The sequence below is a fragment of the Astatotilapia calliptera genome, chromosome 10, assembly GCF_964374335.1.
Source record: "Astatotilapia calliptera chromosome 10, fAstCal68.1, whole genome shotgun sequence".
NCBI classification, from domain to species: Eukaryota; Metazoa; Chordata; class Actinopteri; order Cichliformes; family Cichlidae; genus Astatotilapia; species Astatotilapia calliptera.
Window position 1 is genome coordinate 9,174,695 of NC_137431.1, and position 23,394 is coordinate 9,198,088.

The following is a 23,394-nucleotide window of genomic DNA, read 5'->3' on the forward strand; positions in this document are numbered from 1 at the left end:
TGTCAGTGTTTCACCTCAGAAAATGACTCTGAATCAGATTTTTGCTTCTGCCATCTGAGGTTAAATTCTCCATCTCGGGAAGAAGCAGAACTAAGCACAGCGTGACAAACGCATCAAAAGGTACTATTGTAAGGCCCTGAAATGGCCTGTCATGCAGCAGCCTGTTTGCTCATCTACTCTATCACATCCCCAGCCGTTTATACACTGAGCCTCGGCTAATGCTGATGCTCTCCATGTGACGCTGATGAAGAATAAGGCACTGGCGAATGTGCTTCCCTGAAAGCACTGCATCTTCTCAGGCGCTGCGAGAGACCACTGAGGGGCAGCAGAATTACACGTCAGTCTTTGTTTGCTCACCATTTTCCCCAAATGCATCTTGGGCTATTAATCCTGCTGACTTATGAGAGACCTCGAAGGATCCCAGGAGCTAACATGCGCAGTGTGTGTGGTCCGGTCAAAATGCGATATGATATTATCCCTTTTTAAAAACAAAAAACAGAAAATAAACATAATTCTGTGATATAATAGTGATAGTTTTCCACAAATCTGCACTGTGATATTCGGGTTCAGAAAAACACAAATACTACGCAACAGTGGAAAGAAGTCATATAACAATTCAGTTTATTTTATTTATTTTCCAGACAGACACATCGATTTCTGGACCACAGTAGAGGATGGAAACCTTTCACAGACATTTTTTTGTCAATATTATTATTTGAAAATACAAATATAAAATTAGACTTTCCACATTTGATATGTGAGAGACCCCCATCCATTATTATTATCATTATTATTTTAGTATATTTTACAACAGGGCTTGAGCAAGCCATATGATAACCTGAAAGATGCTTTCAGATGTCAGTCAAGTCTGTCTGTCTCTCGCCATAAAAAGTCGGTTAACATAAAAAAAAGGGGCAAGTGTTAGGAATGGGCAGACAGCGGTGGAGAGAGCTCTGCGCTCAGCCTGCGGAGACACGGCAGAGCCTCACATTGCAGGCCGTGCAGTCTGAAGAGCCTCTGGACACCCCTCGTGGCCGTGCGGTCCACTCCAACCTCGACAACACGCCGGGGGAGAACTCGCATGATGGCGAACCAATAATGATGAGTGGACTAAATGAACCTGGGCGTGGCTGTGTGACGAGGATTATTCTGTATACAGCTGAGGTCTCCAGTCTAATATTATTCAGTTCAAATGAGCGTGAATTGCAAGTATATATATTCATCTATATACATATATATTGCAATTATATGTATATATTTGGCGATGAGCATGGCGTGAGATGGCAATGGTTTGGACTGGAGGGGAAGTTCACCCCAAAAACACAGTAGTACAGGCGAACTTGTGCCATTTCCGTCACCTTGAAGAGTTCAGTCCAGATTTGTGAACATGAACTGATCTTTGATATATCGAGCCATAAAAACTTTAAATAGCGTTGTTAGCGAGAGTCACTTTGTGAACTTTGTGTTCACTGTGACGGTATCCAGTATCTCTCAGAGATAAGGGCACACTGTCTGGTTTTTTGCTTTTTCAAAAAACCCATTAGCACCACTATGAGTAAGCCTCTTTTTGGATAAAAATGCTCAAGAACATTCAATGAGCCTTCAAAGTCTGTCTGATTCATTGGAAATGGAGCAGAGCCTGTAAAGCCTGGTGTTCCAGCTTTTAGGAAACGTTTGTTCATATTCAGAAAACGCTTGTGAACCCAGGATGACAGAAATCCCATAAGTGTGTACGGTTTCAGGGTGGGATTCCCCCCCCACCCCCACCTCGAACTGATGGGGTTGTTTGGCCATTGCCTAGCACTTGCCTCGAGATTCAAGTTTAAATGGATACGGTAGTACACTACAAATGTCAACACCTTCCAGGTTGACTTTTTTTCTTTTTTGATTATTTTTTTTTCTTAAACCAAGTCCCCTCCCCTCTCCCCAAATGGATAAGCTAGTCTACTAAGATGTGTAACATTCATCAGCTGTAAACTGCTGTCAGTTTGAGATAAAATGAAATTACAGCAACAGAGCCATGCTACCTTAAAGTCCAAGCTACAGGATCACAAAACAATAGAAGAGTCAATTTTGATATTGTGTGAGGGAAAACAAGCCATTTCAAGCCTTCTTTCTAGTGAAAAAGGGTTAATTATAGACTAAGAGACAACAGGCACCGCGACAGCACAGTGTAGTGTGTGCTTGCTGCTCTGGTATATGCTGTTTGGAAAAAAACGCCAAGAAAACTGGAACGCGACTGGGTTGCGTTTGAGTTAATTATACAATTAAAATATTTAAATGAACAGGAGGAATTTCTTTATTACTTTGAGAATTAAATTATAACCAAAATGTGTTCAGTTATTGTTCTTCTGCTATTAATACATTTCTTTTTATATTTCAAACAATAAAACTTTTTCCACAAATACTGCATTTTTCTAAAGTGAGTGATCACTCTACCTCGCTAAGATACTGACATATGCGTTAGTTGGCCGCTGCCTAATTTTAATTTTTAAAAAAGAACAATTTTACCTTCAGAAAGTAAAGTAAAGATCATTTACTTTCATCATTTACTTTAAAAAACCCCCAAAACAAAACAAGATAACTTATTAGCATCACTGACAAAGCTGCTGTGTACTCTATGTGCTGTGTGCAGACTGGTTAGGAAGAAAGAGGGCACTAATGTTAACTTATTAACAACAGAGTAATATTAATCGTTAATTTAAAGAGCCAGTAAATTAGCAAACAGAGATTATGCTCAAAAAGGCTCAACTGCACTGGCTGTATTGGGGTCCAAGCAGCGGCTCCAGCAGCAATCCCATTGTTTTAATAACTTTGTTTTTGCTTGTGTAAATCTAAACATGTTAAGTCCAGGCATCCTTTGACAAGGTTGTTAATAATAATCTATTCTAGCTTGGCAATGCATCACAGCTTCAGGTTGCAGGTCCAACTCTGGACAGGAATTTAACTTTCTATTAATCAGACCTGACAAACTCGACACCCCTCAGCACCTGCTGATATTTCTCTAATGGTTCTCTGTTCAGTATTTGCAGTGTTTCTCTGTGTGTGTCAGTAATGCCTCTGTAGTGTCAGAAACACTGTTAACAGATTCAAATAAGATTTTAAAAAAAGTCATTAACAGTTCCCAAATAAATAAGAGCTCAAAAACTGTATCATCTAAAAAGAATGACACCAGAGGAGCCTGGGATATCTGCAAAGTGTACAAACATTAAAAGATAGAAGAGGCTCTTTAAACAGCTCTGTGACTGATGACGTATGTGGTAATAACTCGCATGTCTCTTAAAAAAATATGAAATATCTTAAGTAAAAATTGTTTTTTTTCCCCGTGATTTCAGCTTGTGTCCCTCTTGAAAAAAAAAGGAAAGAAAAAATCAAACACAAAAGTTTTGCATATCTAGCATTAGCATTTAAGGTAGTATGGCACACCCCTTTAAAAACATTCAAGGGTGGGGATCCAAATAATGCCTTGTGTACAATTCCATCTTACAGCAACTATTTCTCTATTGTTCATCCATGAGAGCTTTGGTTAGCTGAAACCATGTGAGAGTGGCAAAACCAAACCAAAAGAAAAAAGAAAAGAAAAAAAAACATACAGGGAAAAATTACAATGAACCTCTAACAAAATAACTGTCTGCAAATACCAGAATAACATGATCGTTGAGAGAAAGGTATATCTCGACTGGTCCTAAATCCACTATTCACTACAAGTATTATATTAATGAGTCCTCTATAACATCTACTTTGTAATTACAGGAGATAGAAAAAGAGCGCAAGAGGGAGAGGGATAAATATGAGAGAAAGGAGAGGTAGAGCAAGGGAGAACAACAAAGAGCACTACACTGGTATCAAAGACAGCACTCTGTTTACAAGTTAACTGTGATTTCTTTACACACTAATGAAGTACATGAATGAGCAACAAAATATCGTAGGATCTCTGAGGATGGGGAATGGAAAGAGAGAAAGTAATGGATGCACAGTACATTTTAATAGTATATTACAATTATTAATATATAAACCACAAAGTATCAATAAAACTCTGATTAAACTTGAAATCAGCAAAGAAGCATCTTTTTTTATAGTTTTGTGTTTCTTATTTTCTTTTACATTTGAACATTACAAGTTGCTTTTTTTTTTCTTCTTCTTCTCTTGACTGTTTAAATTATTACTCGATCACACCTCCATATCGTTTACTTTAAAAGTAATCCAGCATAGTTCTTTACCTGGTTGTTTTAAAAGGAAAAGAAATGAGACGAGACGCGGGTAAAAGGAAAACAGCAAACGCATCTGCGGCGGCATCGAATTTCAAAACTTGAACGCATACTGGAGCCTATTATTATTATGATTATTATTAATAAATCATCATCACGAGTAAAACCATCGACCACAAGTACTGTGGAAAACCCGGTGCAGTGGTAGATAGTGAATTATTCAGTGTCATCTTTTGACCCCGTATTAAATATCGTCAGATGAGACATGGGTCTACTCTATAAAGAAATCCAAGTGTACACAGCAACATAACCAGTTACTTCTTCCCACGCTGTGAACTCGCCTCAAAACGCTCAAGTGTTTTGTCAAGTCGAGAACACGCCAGCTCCGAAATCCTTCATGCTATCCCAAAGCACAGGGCAGTTTCCTTTTTCTTTTTTTTTAAAAAAGCCAACATATACATGTGCAAATAGAAAAAAATGGCCTGTACTTTACAACTCACAGTGCAATGATTACTTGCTTAATTACCTTTCAGTGTTTTCATTTGTTTTGCCACTAGAATAAATTAAAAAACCTGCCAATGATTCCATAAGAGAACTCAGGAAGGCTGAGGTATGGTATCAAAACGTTTACTTTCCTAATTCACTCAAAAAAAAAAAGAAAGAATAAGATCTGAGTCGGACAACGAGCGTTACATAAAGACTCGAGCACAGAGCCCAGATGTTGTGTTCCAAAGGAAAGAAAAAGAACTAATCGGGAACGTGCAGGATGAAACAAACATCAACATTGCAGCTAACAAGTTCCTCTCAAGAGTAGAAAAGTGTCAGGATGCGCAGAGCCTGCTTCAAGTTCTAATCTTCAGATCTAAGTACAGTGTGCTTTGGATTTAATCATCTTTTTTTTTCTTTTAAACTTTCTCTTTGAAATGATACTGATACTGTAACAGTTAGACAAAAAGATACCAATCAGGCTCTTTATTTTTTTAAATTATTATTATTATTATTATTTCTCCAAAACTGTGTTGACTCACCGCTTGTAAATTTTGCTGGTATGACACTTGTAAAATTATTCAGCTTCAGTATTTACAGAGCAAGTGTGTGTGCGCTAGGCGTGTGTGTGTTCGTGTGTTTGTTTCCGTGTGGGGTTGTTATACCGTCTTCCAGCAGAAAAAAAAAAAGTAGAATAATAACTGTTTACAGCTTTGTCTTCTATTCACACGCTATAACATGTTCTTTTGACACACCATCACAAAAATATGCTATTCTCTCACTGAGTTGGTTATATGCAGTGACTGGAATAATATGTACAGCTACATTTCTTTTTCTCAAGTTTGAATTCACAATGTAGTTATATGAAATTTGTTATAGCATATATATATATTTCTAAACAACAAAAACAACACTTATAAAAAAGGACCATAAAAATATTGGAGTCCTCTTTGTATTGCCCAAAAATAGGTAATTATGGTTAACAATGAGACATCACAAGAAATAAAACAGCTACTAAGATTTATTACTTAGATACCTTCTTTAAAATTTCCTTAAAATGTTTTTTTTTCTTCTTCGAGTCTTTCCGCACTGAGCTTTTTTTTCTTGTGTTTTCTTTCTTTTCTTTTTTTTTTGCAGAAAGACTGAATGAAACATCCCGAGCTTTTTTCCTTTTAGACTCACCGGTACAAAGATGAAGACGTGACTTTGAAGATATTCTTGGCTATGACCGCCGTACTTCAAACGAAAAAAAGCAAAAAAAAAAAAGAAAAAAGATTTACACAACAATACCAGAAAATAAAATAAAAACGACACAAAATTAAAGGTTCAACTAAAACGACTCTCTCAAGGCTAATCAAAAGAAAAGCTAACAGAGGAAGAAAGTAGGTGAATGAACTCGACGTGAAACATCATACCAAACCAGGTTGTAAAGTTATAGGAGGTTTGGATTATAGTACAGCAGTTGTTATTTTTCTGAGATGATAAACATTTTCTTTTCTTCTTCATATGGTTCCGACTTTCGTTCGTTTTGCCGGGGTGACGCTGTAGTGCTTGAAGTTGGATTAGCATCACCTGCACACAAAGCCAATTAGAAACTTCGTCCTGTCTTTCCTGGGCCACCAGATATACTCTGCTGGGTGATAAAGGAAAAAACACAACAACAAAAAAAGGAAGGAAAAAAAGGAACAACAGCATTAGAAAGCATACATTTAATTAGAGTAAGTCTCGAACATAAATAATACTCGCTGTGACGTATTTTGCAGGCTTGCTGAAGCATGAATAACTGGGATATGATTCTAAGAAACTGCTACAGGTCAAAATTTCCTGCAAGCATAACAGAAGCACCAATTACTGTAAAAACAGCCTGTCCAATAACAAAAAGTCTAGGCTGTCACAAATACCACACTATATACTTAAACGGCTTATTAATTTAGCATTTGTGCATATATACTGACCTGCCACTTTATTAGATATATCTGCTCATACCAGTTACTGGCCAATCACATGCCAGTAGCTGATTGGTTAGATGGAATTAAACCGACAGCAGCAGAAGACCACATTGCCTGCCACTCCTGTCAGATAAGAACAGGAAACTGAGGCTACAGTTTGCACGGGGTCACCAACCTCAAAAGTGGGAAAAAACTGGGAAAAAAACAATTTCATTCTGATGGTAGAGCCAGAATGTGGTGGAAACTACATGAAAGCATTGCTCTATTCTGCCTTGTATCAACATTTCAGGCTACTGGTTGTGGTGTGACGGTGATATTTTTTGCCAACTTTGGGCCTACTGAGCACTGTTTAAATGCTACAGCCTAGCCTACTGTTACTGATCTGACCTATCCCCTTTGACCACAATATACCCATGCTCGTTATCCTTGTTGACGTACCTAATAAAGTGGCAGGTGTGGTATATCGTGCTGTGGACTCTTGTACTAAGTTTAAAAACGTATACAAAAATACATTTTATGCACATCAAACATCTACAAGTATCTGTAGGGCAGACAAGGTTTTATATATGACATTGTGGCTGTACATATGAGGGACAGTGTTAGCAAAAAGAAGGTCATGTAGTAATAAGCAATTCCCTTCCTCAAAGATTCTTCCTACACCTCGGCTGCTTGTTAGTGAAAGATTTTGCAGTTTCGATTTTAAAAGTTGTGAAAGAATTGTAATGAGAGTCCTGTCCTTGGACAGCCAGAGCTTAGGTCAAAAACACTTTAAACTGTGACATCCCCTCTGGTTGAATAGCAAGACATGTGATTTTTCTACACAGACATGTGACTATTTTAGGATGGAAACATTTCAAAATGTCAAAAAGAAGGAGGAAAGAAAAACTGAAGAACCGGTAGTACGTGTGTGGGTAACCGATATGAAGCTTTCCTTCATAAACAATCACAAAATGATTAAAATTCTCGTAATGTCTGCTAATCTTCTGTCCTTTTTATCAGTTGTATTTATTAGTTTTTGGAGAAAGACCTCAAACAAACCACCTCGCCATACTCACACGTTACTACCAGCTCTGTGTTTCCCCAAAGAGAGGTGAAGGAACAACGATTAATGCGATGAACACATAGTACAGATAGATACTGATAGAAATGCACAGTAAATAAAATGCAATACCTCTGATGAGATGGCAACCGGCCACCTGTTCAATGGTATCCATTTGTAAAAGCTGTCGCAATCAACGGGCCCTAAAAGTGTACAGTTAGTGCTTTTGTCAGTATGCATTTCAAAGAGAGAAAAGTGAGTATCATATCAACTTCTTTTTTTTTTCACAGCTAGCATGAATGTGAATGTTGTGATCATGTTGAGTAGCAGAGCAGGAGAATACTGAAATATCAAACCAACTCTTTTAACACTCTTGCAAAAAGAATAATTGCAACATTACAACAGGAAGAAAAAGCCACGTAATGCTAAAAGATATTAAAAACAGTTAGATATGCTCTGTACAGTAAATGATTCATACTGCATTTAATAATGCAAGCTCTTATAACAATGCAGCACTCAGATTACAGGATCTAAATACAAAATATGTAATAATACACACAATCCCCATTCATGCTAACATACACAAGTGATTTCATCTGAAAGAATGCCGAGAATAGGATCATAAACAGCCTTCAGTAAGATCAGTGTGCTTCTGACTATTGAATGGCTTTTATTACTGAGGCTCACTTATCAGGACTCTGTGAGCTTTCCTACTGACAGGTCTGTAAAAAATGATTGGATTCAAACACAACAGTGAAAAGGAGAGAAGCACTTTCAGCAGCGCTTGCTTGTCTTTATCACCTCAATCAGCTAATTGCGCTCTAATTGTCTTGCATAAAAAAACAGTTAAGTTCATTAAAGCTTCTTCGCAGTAGCTGTTTTCGTACTGGCTAAAGGGATTAATAAAATCAGTGGAGCGTGAGACAGAAGGACAAATCGGTGAATCTGAAGTCATCCGTGAGCTCCTGAGATATGACGATCTTATATGCGCTTGGTTCAACAGCGTTCTCGGTAAAGAAGTGAATTATGAAGCGAATTTTAGTTCTGAATCATTTCCTATTTTAATGTTCTGAATAGAGAGATCATCTCGGCTGGAGCAAGAAGTCAGAGGCCTGCTGCATCACCTCTCCTTTATTGATTCGCTGTGATTCTGAAGTGGTGATTTAGTCTAGTAGTATTATGGGCAAAAAAAATCGGAAGGCCCGGCTTGAATAATGTTGGTAAAATACACCGCATATTCTTCACCCACCTCTTTCATAAATCAGCTGCACTCTGCTGCTTCAATATTAATCTCATCTCTTCCGAATTTTTTGTATTTTTGTGGTGGGGGGGGGGGGGGGGGGGGGGGTTGAAAGACTTGTTCTATTCTCTAACTCAGTAATAAACTATGGCTACAAACTGTTGCAACAAATGGAAAATAATTGTAACAAATGGCCTCATTTCCATCTGTGAACTATCTGCTGGTAAATCTGCCTTGAAAATGAGCCAGCGTGGTGTTTCATAGCAAATATTTTGCTTCCTACACTGAGACCAGCAGATTAAAGCAGATAGCCAGTGGACCTAAAGCAATTAATAATAGGGGCTTTGCTCAGGGAGGAAAAAGGCTTTAAAATGTTTTTTTTCTCTTAAGCTCTGCTTTGCGTGGATATCATAAATCAATTATGCACGGCTGCAAACATCTAAACGAGCTCTTTTACCTGTTTTGTACATTTGTGACATTATCCAATAGCAACAAGGCATTACAGCCGTATAGTGCAAGCGCCACATTCACGACATCTTCGCTAAACCGCCGCACTTAGTTCAACTGATTCAAGCGCACAACGTGATAAATCTCCTGTGGTACTTCTCAGAACATGTGTGATTTCAGAATGCAGCATAAGCCACAGTTTGCCACAAAGGCTTAGATTTAAAAAAAAGAAAAAAGCACCACAAAATACCACAACCAGAGGATCACCTAAATAAATAAAAAGATAAATATCTGTTTACTGTAGCATGAAATTCAAGTTAATGATGTGGACTATAAAGTTTGGAACGAGCGTCTTCACCCTGTAGTCTTTTCGGCGCTCGCTCGCTGTACTAATGGGCTTGTCGTTATTCCATCTCAGTTAAGCCATGCATTAATGAGCTTGTTGCAGAAAGCAGGTGTTATTTTTATAGTTTACACTGTGTCACTCAGTTCAGTCATGTAAAGCAGCACAAACATGCTCCGATGTGAACTGAAATCCTGCTGCACTTTGCTAGGGCCAGAAAATTCACACGGTAAAAAAATTTAATTACTCGGCGAGGTCGAAGGTAGACTAACGTACGAGTAAACAAAGTGCTGATTGGGTCTTCTTTCGTGGCGTTTGAGCCTTTTCCTTTATTGACAGTAAATAAGCTAAGTACATCAGATTTAACTTTGGCTCATTCAGTCTTTGGCTGCTCTCAGAAAACTGTCTTAGGAATGCTAAAAAACAGAGAGGGAGTAGTTTATGATGGGAACTGACTGCTAAGTCTCATTTATTTTGAATGTAGAAATAATCCTTGTTAAGCCATTACATATGTCTTTAGTAAACTAGCTCTTGCTAGGTTTCCACCCTGCATAGACTCAAACTGCTGCAATGTTGGGAAAACACGGGAAATAAGAGGAATGAATCTGAATGGCTAAACTTTCTTCTTAGAGTTCCTTTTAGAAGTAAAGATGTTCCTACTGGCTTTAAGATGATCTCTCCAACACTTATGATAATAGATCGGTTCACAGAGAACACGGAGTTTGAGAGCACAATTTTAATGTCTTTTTCTTCACCTTCAAAGGAAGGTGGGATTATTAGCACTCTGATGGGGAAATCCCTCACAATATTCTCTTTATTACCGTCACCTCTTCTTCCTTTGTAGTCCTAACACTTACGCACTGACTTGGCGACCAGCTGCTAACCGATCAGAGAGAAAAGTTCAACAGCATGTGGCTGAGCAAGCCTAACTGGACAAGGGCACTGGGAGACACAAAAACCTGTGTGGGAGCATCGTCCTAGCAATGGAGTGAACTCCAGCTCTGGGACAGATGGGGTTCTAAAAATAAAAGAAATTTGTTCTGGGCAGGTGATGCAGGATCTGAAGTGAGGTGATTTGTGCAACAGCTAGAGGGGAAAAACATTTGCTTTTGACACAGATAACTTACAGAGCTGCGATGGGCTTTAACACTGATGTACTACATTATTATGGGAGCCCTGAACCTGACAGCAGCAAAAATGCTTCCCTGGATATTTTCTAAGACGACAGCAGTGATTATTTTTAGTCAATTCAGTAAAAGAATAAATGCTACTTTTTATGCAAACACTGAGCTGCTTTACAGAATGTTGCAATTGAAGCCCATTTGCATTTTTTGTAACGTCTAATTTTAGTGCAGAAGAAGAAGCAGGAGGTGCAGTCGGAATTTTAGTACTTACTGTGATGCTGGGGCCAAAGCCAGAGCCAGGCTGAGGGCTAGCAGCACTGATGTAGTTGCCCACAGCTGAATCCTGGCTGCTAGGTCCATATAGGTCAGCCACAGGCCCTGGACTATTAGCGCCGGGGAAACCTCCGGGCCTTGACGGGTTGGCACCTGCATACAAACACAGCGAGGAGCGGAGCAGCTCAGAAACCCCCAACAAAGATCAGTATATCCTTACTCTTGTGACTCAATGGGCAAATTGAAATCAAAAGAACGCATTACTGGATTCATACATTTGTCTTGAAGGGCTTGCTCATATTACAGGTTACTGTATTTGATGCTGCGCGTTCAATTTAATTTGTAATCGACTGAAAAATGGTGCAGGATTTTGGCTTAATTTCATACCAAACAAGCAAAATTAGGGGTGAATCCAGTATGAGATTCTAAATATAATCTACATGCTGCGTGTATTATGCACGGGAATAACATTCACTTTGTATAGTCATGCACAACACAAAACAGGCACGTTGCTAAAAATACTTCCATCATGCTAATAAACTAGTAAGGTTGCAGTGTAAATGTTGACATGCATAATGTGAAGGAGTACTTGTACAGCGACATTGGCTGTAGCTAAGTAGAGGAACAAAGGATTATGAGGATCTGAAATTTTTGGTGAGCATTCTGAGCCCCAGAATTTGAAATACTACCTTCTATTTTCTTATATGATCTACTAAGTATACCCCCCCCCCCCCCCCCCCAAAAAAAACCCCCAAAACAAAATCATATAATACTTAGCACTTTTCAGCTTTTTAGTCTGCAAGAGTAACTTCCAGCATAAAATAAAATGGGTATGTCAGGCAAGAGAAGGAGGGAAACTGAGGAAATATAAAAGCCTGACCCGAGTTCGTCGGCAGGTCCAAACTTGTAGGGTGGGGGATAAAAAAGAAATACTGTACGTGACTTACCACCTTTTGCCCTGTGAGTAAGAGCAACTCAGTATAATAAAATGCCTTTTGAAAATCCATATGCCTGCTAAAGGCCAATAACACTGGCAATACAAGGAAAAACAGCCGGGGAGAAAGAAAAATGCAGTGATCTCTTAACAGCAATCTCCTTTGCTGTCAGCTTCGCATAACCCTCCATCTCACCCTTATTCACAGACAAACTGTGAAAAAAAACTGTGCAACTGCATTAAAAAGAAAAATCCTCCGACCACAGAAAATGCTCCATCTTGTGTATATATATTAGCTCATGAACCCTGTGATGCCTGAGAGGAGGTCTTTGTAGAGCATGGAAAAAGACACAGTGTGACTGCTGTGGCTCCAACGCGCTGATGGAGACACACACACACACACACACACACACACACACGGTAAACTAACTATCATTGTCACCTTGTTTAACGTATCACCGCTCCATCTATCAAAGCCGCAACAGACAGGTTAGGTTCACTGGAAGCACCTCAAAGCATGCTTCAGATATTTATGTGTGGCACTCTAGGAAAATGAAGCCATCTCACTAAACATATATCTAGTGGAGTTGACACTGCTGTAACTGTAAGGACTTTAAACGGAGAGTTGCTAGTGCGCTTATCTTGCCCACACAGCCCCCAGTAGGCTGGCTTATTATATAATTAAGGATTTTTTTTTCCAGTTGAAATGGCAATCCTCATTTCCTGTAACTGGTGATTTTTATTGGAGTGCAGCTCACCCCTCTCTCAGTGAAAGTAATTTTTTGATGTAGAGGCTGCAGTGGTTTGTGCATTTAGCCAAAAGAACGCCAGACTCCACTGTAACGCATTTTTCTGTTATTATCTGGAATATACATCCTTTTTTCATAAAGACAAAAAAAAAAAAAAAGATTGGAGAGAAAATGATCAATCTTGTGTTTGTAACAGATACGATCAGTTATTTAAAGAATTCATATCTTTAAATCTAATTTTCTGCCCTTTGAAGGGAGGAAGCTTTTAATCGGTTCTGTTCGTTTGTCTGTCTGCTCGTTAGCAATCTAGCGTCCAAAGTTTTCAAGATATCATTTTCTAATGTTGTGGGACGGTAGATACCAATAACAGCTCAAGCTGGTTCAATTTTAATGAAAATTGGTTTAAGGTTAAGGTCACACTAAATGTAAACTTTTCTTTTTTTTTTTTTAAAACCCTTTATATTACCCACAATTTTTTTATGGATCGTCTTCAAATTTTAGAACAGTATACTAGGCCTCAGAGGGCATGAGTACCTAGGTTGGCTAAGCATTTGACCTTGACCTTCATTGTTAGCACCAAGGTCAAAGTTGACCTTGAAATAAAATTTCAAGAAACCATATTGAATAATATATCTCATGAAAAAGCATGGAGAGAGATTTTTATTATTTTTTTATTATAATTTTTTTTTTTTACGTCCTGCAACGATGCACTTGGTGGGAGTTGCCATCTCCGGATGTTTTTGTATACTTGTGTAATTTATAAGTCAATTACATTTTTGTCAAACATTCTGATTTAATTTTATCTCCTTCAAAACACCCACAATTAAATGTCTCTGAATTTCACATAGGCTCAAGGTTGGCTGCAGATTCCAAGTCTATTCCACAGACAACGCCCACGTGCTACGACGCAATTAAGCTACGCTGACTCACTCAGGATTTGAACGTGCCCTCTCAGGTGAGACAAGCTTCAGCTTCAACAACTCAACGAATATTTCAGGGCCATGCGTGCAGCAGAGACATATTCATTAGGTGCTGCTAAAGAGCTGAGGCAACATGACTTTTGACCTAAACACCTCTTTACTCTTTACTTAACTGCTCCAAATCGCCTATCAAATACTATAAATCAGCACGTCACTTAGCCTCACAATCGACAGACAAGGGCGATTGATGTGTACTTGCAGCGATGGGAAGAAATCAGCTCTTTCCCTCTCCTATATAGATGTTTATCCCATCAAACAGTCCACGCTGCTTAGCAAATCTATAAGAAGAAAAGTGTTTTCTCAAACAGTTAGTGCTGATGTTGCTGCCTCATGTGTACAAGCATTATCACAAAAGCCTCCAACAATTCCTTTACAACCCCACAAAGTCACATCTCTGTAATTTGTTGTCTTTAAAAGGCTCGTCTTGTGCATTTTTTTGTCTGCTAGCTGTACTAAAGGTTACACAGACAGCCTGTAGTAAATGCCAACATCTGCCGGGGGCAGCTGGCCAACACTTTAACCATTAGGGGGAAAAATCTTGCCCGCACTCATGACCTCAGCCCAAAAAGACTGACAGGACAAATCGCTTTGCTTTCTATATGTATATTTGTCTTTTTTTTTTTTTTTTTAAAACAGTTATACTGTTGGGTGGAAAGACAGCCAGAGTAGTGGTTGATTGGATGATTATACACTGGGTTCCCATGATCTCATGACGATATTCCACTAAGCAGGAATTTAATGAAAGAAACACTGTCTGTAAAAACACAGTCAAAAGACCGCCATCACCATGACACACATTTGACATAAACACTTTTATTTTAAAAGTCAGCATATATTAAAAATTCCTGTCTGCTCTCAAACAAAAAATATCAGGTTGAAATTCTATTTAATTTATCTGCATAAAGCTCGCAGTTACTGAAATCGCAACATGAACTCCATTTGACTTAGTCTCATCCCTTGCTTTTTAACAGCTATGATTACATAAGAGAGAAGATCAGAAAAAAAGCACAGAAGAAGAAAATGTGCTTGTGTTGCGGAGTAATGGCTGTATTATGCAAAAAAAAAGTTGTCTATTAAGTGTTCAACACTGTACAGCATTTCTACCAATTTCACACACTAATAATACGGCAATCACTCTTACACTAAAGGGCTTGACTGAAAAAAAATGGCACTCACTCCCACACTTGCTCTCTCCTTTGCTGTTCCAAATTAACATAAACCTGAGCTCTGTCAGAGTGGCCAGTGTACTCTCAGACATCATCAGTAGTTATTTGGTTCACATGCAAATGAAGGATTACATTCTGTATATGTCGACCCCCTTATGTGCAAGCAGGGGCTGGAACATAACTTCACAAAGGAACAAAAGATCTACATTAAAAACTGGAGAAAAAAAAAGGAGGAAGAACATGCAATACTACTTTGTCAGCAAGACATTTTTTAATCATCATTTTTCAAAGGGATTTTTTTTCCTCAACAAAAGTAAGAGAAAATATGTATATGTGTATAAAAAAGATTAGATCATCTGCATGGAAAAATGTCATGAATCAAACTGAAAAGTCCAAAATGTGGATGAGATAGATGCTCAGATACAAACCTGGGTTCTTAAATTGATCCGGGCTGTGTAGGTGCTGTAGGGGGGAGTTGCAGGCGGAGGTGGCATGCTCACTGTGCAGCATCTGAGCCGCTTGGGGCCCCAGGGAGCCATAGTCAGCAAAGGAGCAGGGCCCCCCCCTCTGGTCACTGGGCGCAGAGTAAAACCCATAATCGGGGAGGCCTGGGAGATACAGTATAGGGTGGGGAGGGGGAGGGGAGGGGACTCCATCATTGTGGAAATCAACTTGTTCATTGTCATAGTCAAAGTGTCCAGATTGATAAGCATAGCTCGATGGTGCTTTACACCATTTTAAGGTCACATCCTTATATTTTGTCTGCTTTAGTTGGCCCTCCCTGCCCTCCCTCCCCAGCAGCTCCTGCCATGTGGCCAGACCCCCTGGCATATGGTCCGTGTTTGCTATGTTCAGCTATATTGTATATACACTAACTTGAAAATAATGGACGTATAAAATAATTCCATGAAAGGATATAATTAAAAACTGCTCATTAACTTAATTGAAATGGACCAAAAGCAATAAATACAAAATACACAGTAAGGCCACAGCTTTGCATAACTGACCTGTCCCAGTGTTTGTTTGCAAGCATTAATGAGTGAGCTAAAAAAATAAATTAAAAAAAATCTAAGAATCAGGTCAAAGCAGGTCAATACATTTCTCATTTCAAACCGACAGTTCTTACTTGACGTACCTGGAGGAAGCTTTTGTCATTTAAATGAAAAGAAACACAGAGCGCACTGATCGATAATTAATTTAAACCCCTCGTTTTTTTTTGGACCAATAAAAACTGATAAGCTTTTTATGTGAATGAGATACAGACACGTTCATGTTTATTGATGATAAGAATTCTCAAGTGTACTAAGTACTCTGAGCACGTCTTAGATTGGCCTCTTCGAATTCTTTCTTTGACACAGATGGTGGATTATCAACAGTTTAGAAAATGTCATTCAGCAATAAGTCGTGCTGACATTTATTGCTTGTTCTCTTAATCTGTGGCAAGCTGCTCATATAAAGAGTGCAATTAAAAGAAACTGCTCCTTCTCACACCTCTTTGATAAGAGAGTTAATCTACTCAGGGACTGAGATTGGTGACACCGGCTTTTCCATGCTGGGTTTCCCCTGCTGTGTGTTTGTTTTTTTTATTTGGGTCCTGGAGCGAATAGCCATTCAAAGCCACTTCACCTCTACCCATTCAGAGTGAGACAGTCCACTTCTGCCAAATGGAAAGTAAGCACCAGCCATGTTTCTCCCCGCCAATGCTTTTTAGCACTCTGATCTCACCACTTGTGGGCTGTCTGCCCACTCATCAAATTATAGGCTCCAAATAGGGCAGGCTTCCCACGTACGTCACATAAAGCCTGACACATTGAACAAAGCTCAAGAAGCAATCATTCCATTTACTTCACTTAGAAAAATGTCACTGAAAATTGATTGGCCTTGCTAATGAGGAAAAGCTGGATCAATGGAATAATTATAATGGGGAAAAAACATTGACAATAGCACAAACCACGTTATTAGGGATTCATAAGGAATCCATTCCAAATATATCACCAGTTTAAAACGGTGCAAACTCGCCTTGTGAGTGTACAATAAAAAAAAAGTCACTTTCATACGATATAAAACCGACAATAAAGGCAGCTGAAAATGAACCATATTGTAATCAGTGTGATCTTGTGAAGTAGCAGCATTAGGAAGGTGTAGATGACATGCACACTCTCGAGTAGGTGATTTGCTGGATTTAGGTTGATAATTACTGTTATTATTGTTTAGACAAAACTGACATTAAACTACGGTATTAGGGCTACTGAAGCAAAAATAGTATTAAAAGCAATCAGCTGAAGTGGGTGCATCTTTAAACCTGTGGTCAGGGTTGACATGAAAAATAACGAGAAGCCTTTAATTTGAGGTGAGGTTCCAACCCAGTGAGACCCTTTGTGTCTTTCTAAACAACTTTCCTACTTACCCAGAAAACTAAAGTTTTATGTGAACAGAAGACTTTTTTTGCTCACTGGGAAGAAAATTTGTTCAAACGTGACAACTGCAACCACCAGTTGCAGCCAGAGGTCTTAAAATGATGTTGGATGATACTCAAAGAAGCTCACGACAACAATAAATGGAAAACTGCAACACAACAGGCCAAAAAACATACAACAATCAACTGGGTTGAGGATCAGATGCAGATCCATACAGTTTATCATTCATTAAAAAAAGAAGAAGAAAAAACCCAAACACATGCCAAGGACAATAAACACCAATCTTATGCAATTTAGCCTTTAAAAGTATCAATTACCACAAACTGGGCAGGGCTCGGTTAGAGAAAAATAAGGGAATAAGGCGCTGCAAATACTGGCAAATAAAATCTGAAACATTTAGAGCTCGAGGTTGGTGAGGGAGGCTCAGGTAGGAAACTGGCTTTGTTTGGCACAGGAGCACAACAGAGACACAAACATGCAGGCCCACACTCGCAAAGCCATATATTTTCATCAGTGGCTATCTGATCTGTTATGCAGGACGAGAATGGGCAGAGTGTGCCCACAGCTGCATGAGTATCACCGATCATATCGCTGTGCCTCAGACCGTCCCACTATTAATATTCACACAATCTATCCAGAACAATGGGCCTTTCTTGGACTCCTTTTTTCCACTGGCCACTAATTGGATGTAATTACTCATCTACAAAACAAATGAGCGTGTTGAGGTTGCCTTGGAGACTATATCAGGGGACCCAGCAGTGCGAATCGTTCGCAGGGCTTCATTTATACTGATAATTATCTCCCCTGCCCCCACCCTCCTTCCCTTCTGCCCTCAGTGACCAAAACCGGCTGTGAGGCGATAGAGAGGGGAGTGTCTTGCAGTCATCTGTTACTGACATCATTGGGGTGGCTCTCTTTAAGTGGATAAATGCCCTGTTCTCAGTCCCACTTTGCCAGGTGACTGCCTTTAAGGAGGAATCACAAACCTTGAAAGTAGTCTTCTTTTTTTTCCCACAAGTTGGAAAATAAAAGAACCCCATAATCAGACTGATGATAAAATATGGCCTCGTGGGTCTTCAGGATGTGAAAAGGTTTACCAGGAGTCTTTGTCGAGTTTGGGATCATTCTCATTTTAAAACCAGAGGAAAACACTTTGTCCACATCTTCTACTGTGCAAGGGTTCGCTAAAAGGCCTCTGTTTGGAATTCTGATCGTCACCAAAATATTGACTTTTCATGTGCAAGAAGCTTTGAATATACATGAACATATCTGTTATTTACGCAGTCAACAAATACCAGGCATCGGGGAATATAAAAATCTATCACCAAGTTCTGCAAATAGAAATTTTCATGCAGCCACTCCTCCCTTTCCCTTGCGGCACCAGCAAGATTCCTCGGTGGCCATCAAACCACATCACTCTGCAGAAGATGTCAATAAACCTGACATGCTGCTTCTCAAATTAGCTTTGAATTTTAGAGCTACCATAATTAGCTTTTCCATTTTCACCAATGTCATTTAAAAATAGCGTGAAAGAAACTAACAGCTCTTTTGCTGTCTAGCCTTGCTTTCACTTTCCATTTGAAATAATCTTTTCTGAATGAATGGCTGAGTAATTAACAGCACTAGACACCCTTTTCAGAGAGCACAGACATTTCATAAATAATACATATTTAATGTCTTGTCATTTTGTGTTCAGAGAAGCTTGGCTAATGAATTTTAACAGATGATTTCTTCTTGCATTTACTCACCCATACTGAGGCCTCTGTTTTCTTTACTTTTCATTTTATGCCTGCTCTTGCCTTTTCTTGCCACTCGTTCCCGTAACGGGCAAACTCAACAGAGATATGGATTTACCTTGGGGAACGACTTGTGGAAAGTGCCAAGCGCCAAGAGAAAGTGTGAGCGCAGAATCACGGGCAAAACAATGTGCAACAGAGAAAGAAATCCGCTTGCAATAATTTGCAGCAGCAAAGCCCAGACAGGCCATGCTAAATGATTTTAATGCAGATTTTAACCTGTGAGGGATCGGGTCTGGTTGGGACTGAGAAAGGGCGCTCGGTTATCGACAGTCGGCGCAGATTATCCCATCGTGAGCAGCCCCAGAGCTGACAGCGCTGGCCTTTTGGCTAAACACATTTTTTTCAAACATGTCTGGTCAGGCTTAAGTGGTCTGAAGAAATCTAAGACTCTCTGTGAGTGAAATCTGAGCGCGATGCTGGCTACGTCTAATGGTCATTTAGACACAGAGGGAAGAATATATGAATAAATCAAAGAGGAACCGACTCTTAGAGCAATGCTTACTCAGAGATTGTACGTTAATGGGTTGCTAAATCTCACATCCATTTATTTCACGTGTTATTGTTAGGGTGGAAAAGACTGCAGATGCTACTTTTGTCTGCTCCCTCGTTCACAAAGGACCATCACAGCAGGGTCGCATGTCTGAGTTTGCAGTTTTACTCCGGATGCCCTTACCAACACAACTCTAAGGGGATTTTTGTCTCTGACTGGAAGTAAACCAGCAACCTTTCATTTGCACATGAACATGTAAACCACTACAGTATGTAGCCACACAGTGTGGAGAAAACTATGCGCTTCTTTTTGCAAAGTAAGCATTCTGCAGTGTTCTGCAATAACCACATAATGCACTATCGTATCGAACACATACTATATTTCTAAGCTGAAGTCACAGAACTGACAGCAAAATACCTTCCTAGCATTAAGTTTTCTTTGAAGAGTGTGTTATGTATGCAGCCCCTGGAGGGCAGAGCGGTGATGTCCCCGAAGGCCTGTGCCTGTAACCTCAGAGCATCTGCTCCCCACAGCTGTGAACCACCGCTTTGTGGTGGAGGTGCAAAGGGACGCTTTGCCCTCCCCGATGTGTCAAATCTTTCCCTGGGCCTTAGACAAAAACCCGAGCAGGATGGGCTTGGCATGCCTGCTCATGTTATTTTGCAGCAAATACATGTAAAGTGCTTCTGGCCTCAGAGCTGAGCTCTGCAGATTAGCATCTGGGACAAATGGACCCATGCTCACTAAGAGCCAGACTGATTAAGCCTCGTGCACATAGCCAGTCCTACTCTCCTCTCAGGCACTGCAGAAGATCACAGAGCTTGTTGGGAGGAAATTGATAATAATCTTAACTTGGAAATGACTGTCACTTTTCCTTTCTTTTAATCGCTGGGAAATAAAAGAGGTGGAAGGAGAAGTGAGATGAGAAAACGTGAGATCAGAACAAAGAAGAGGAGCAGCTAACTGAGGGGAGGAATGGGTTTTAAATGATGTGACGACTATCCTAAATCCCAATAAAACTGGCAGGGCCACCTCTGCAATTTATACTGCAGCACAATTTATTCATAGGGCTGGCCACAGCCACTCTATTTCAGTTTCGAGCACCTGAGTCAAGTCAGACATACTGTACATAGCAAGTACCCAGACCTGTAAATGCAGTTAGATGTGCTTTGTGTACACTGCAGGTAGAGCAGAGATCTGAGACTGACATTTGAGCTTCTCAGAAAGCTCAGAGGGACTCAGGAAAACACTCAACCAGAGTACACTGGGACCTTTGAAGTTCCCTGGACTGTCAGAACCATCTGCATCAGTTGCATTTTCTCAGTTTTCATCTGACAGCGCACAGGAGATTTCACATAAGTCTACTTTAAAATGGAGAAAGAGTACCACAATGAGGAGGAAAGAAGACCTTAAAAAGAATGGCTAAATTACTAACTTTCTCCACGTGTTTTATTTGTTAGCTATCCATTTATAATATTCAGAGTGATGTTCTCAGCGTGCATTTCAATGGTCAGGTTGTTGTTGACATGTATGTCTAATTTTTACCATTCAGTTCCCCAATAAACTACCTGTCGGTCTCAATAACTGTGGCAACAATGGCTCTTTTTCTCTATTTACTGGTTTGTTCTTCACATACACAGCAGAGGTTAAAGTGTACGTGTTTAAAATACAGGCAAATAAGTAATTTCCTCAATGTTAGCCTTAATATACAGATGCTCAGCCTTTCCAACTGCTACAATACGACTGCCTTTTAAAACCTCCACTGGCACCCAGTCATAGCTTGATACCAGCCTAAAAATCCAAGTATGGACTGGCACCTTTCCACCTCCAGGCAATGGTAAACTCTGTCAAGTAGCCACATCTCTCTGATCTACCTCTCGCCTGAAGCTAGTTTCTCAAACGTCCCCAAAAACACACATCAAGACTACCCCTCAAGCGTTGTTGCACTTGAGAGGTGCAAGATACTACCTGATGGGGATCAGAGTAGCAAAAAAAACCACCTCTTCAAATGCACACCAAACACCAACCTTTTGCAAAAAAACCCATTTGGAATTACACCAATCACCGCTTTTGCTTTTTATTAGCCTGTCTGAGTAGTAACCGTTAACTCTGTGTTTTATTTTCCCCCCCTGCTGACTGGCAGTTTTTATTGCCTGGAAACAGGCAAGAAAGGTAGTGCAGTAGTGTTAAAATATATAGTGCAAAAAAAAAAAAAGATTAAGCAATAAAACACATGGTAATAGATCAAAGAAAAAGTGGCACAGGCCCACTTAGCTGTGTCTCTGGTTTCCTGCAGGAAGCAGGCCACTGCCATCCAAAATACACCTTGTCATCAGCAGTGGTCTGTCGCACAGAGAGAGGTCAGCATGCTGTCATTCTGTCTGCTGAGCACTGGGAGTCGGGCGAAAGTGCCCTCTGTCACTGATGGAAAATGTCTTCCTCATTTTCACAACACTCTCTTTGTGTATCGCTGCCAATCTCCAAACAAGCCTCGACCTACACAAAAAGCTTTCCTGTAGCATTCCACTTATATCTCGTGATTATCAAGTGTGCATTTTTACTTTTATTTAAAGCCTGTGGCATCCAGTTCAGGTGAAATATCATCGCCAATTCTTCTCTCCTCCTGGGTCAAAGTCCACAAGCACATATATAATATGTGGTGCTCTATGGAAACTGTAGGTGGAGTCAAAGCACATGGAATCCACATGTACGTCTGCACTAAACGTGGAGAATTTAGCAAAAATGAAAGCAAGAGCATTGCTATTCCTGGACTGACACCCCGGGCCGAGCGTGCTGCAAATTAAATGTTACGACGGGATGGAGATGCAGCAACGTTCCCAGATGACACAAACAGAGAGGAAGGTCAAGTCTAAACAACCTGGGCCTCTGTTTGGTTTGTGTCTGCGCAGAGAGGAGAGCACTCCATGTATTATTCCACGCTGCGTGTTAATGGCGTCATCTTGAGGACTTCTAATAAATCATTTGCGACTCAAAGCCACGAGATGGAGAGCTGCTCTCGTTGGATCGTCAAGAGGCATTTGTTAAGTTTTTCTCCCGAGAACAGAGCGGATACTAAATGGCAACAATAAAACAGAATACAGCTGTTTTAGATCTGCTGACATTTTATGAGCTGAGTCAAATTATGCTCATATTCCACATTTTGCTGCTGTTATTATTGTTGTTCCATTTTCTGCTTTTCAGACACATTCTGCCATTTTTCTAAAGAGTTCTCCTTAAACTGTCTCGTGGCTGTTTAAGTACTCTAAAACAGGCCCATGATGTCACTGTTTTTCACTCTGACACCCCTCCCCCTTCGCCCCTGTTCATAATCATTTACTTGTCTCCCTTCCATTTGCAGCTGTCAGAATTAAACTGTACATAATAGCTGCCATCACGTCTCTTGCTTCCTGGCTGCTGCTAACCCCAAATCAACATTCCTGCTTCTTAGTGATGTTCATTGCAATTGTTGGTTAAGTTCTTTGTTTTCAAAATACAAAATCAAATAGCTTGATGTGAGAGAAAGAGCATCTGATTGGCTTCCAGTGTTCCCTCTGTTGATTTGAATTAAGTTCAAATGAGAAGAAGAGCGTGAGCTTGCTTGTCTGCATTCGTGTGTGCGTGCGTGCAGGTAGTGTGCGCCCGTACTGTAGCTGTCAGTGTGCTCATGTGCAATAGTGTGCATTTCACATCACAGCACATGTCATTAAACACCAATTGTCTCCTGACTTTATATCTGTAAGCCACTGCACA

At 39.9% G+C, this 23,394-nt stretch overlaps 1 protein-coding gene across 8 annotated transcripts in view; it reads right to left on the reverse strand.

The window, feature by feature from the left end:
• Window positions 1-604: 604 nt before the first annotated feature.
• The window catches only part of msi2b (musashi RNA-binding protein 2b), a 279,565-nt gene continuing 256,775 nt past the window's right edge, over window positions 605-23,394 (reverse strand). For 3 of the 8 annotated variants that reach the window (XM_080307480.1, XM_026182717.2, XM_026182713.2), the window contains 4 exons: window positions 15,367-15,546; window positions 11,108-11,262; window positions 7,815-7,885; window positions 605-6,324 (listed from right to left, as the gene is read on the reverse strand). In XM_080307480.1, coding sequence (XP_080163606.1) covers window positions 7,844-7,885; window positions 11,108-11,262; window positions 15,367-15,546 — 377 coding nt within the window. In that variant the 3' untranslated portion in view covers window positions 605-6,324; window positions 7,815-7,843. Of the gene's footprint in view, window positions 6,328-7,814; window positions 7,886-11,107; window positions 11,263-15,366; window positions 15,547-23,394 lie in introns of all 8 variants that reach the window. The other 5 variants (XM_080307481.1, XM_026182724.2, XM_026182722.2 and 2 more) reach the window with 3 other exon arrangements.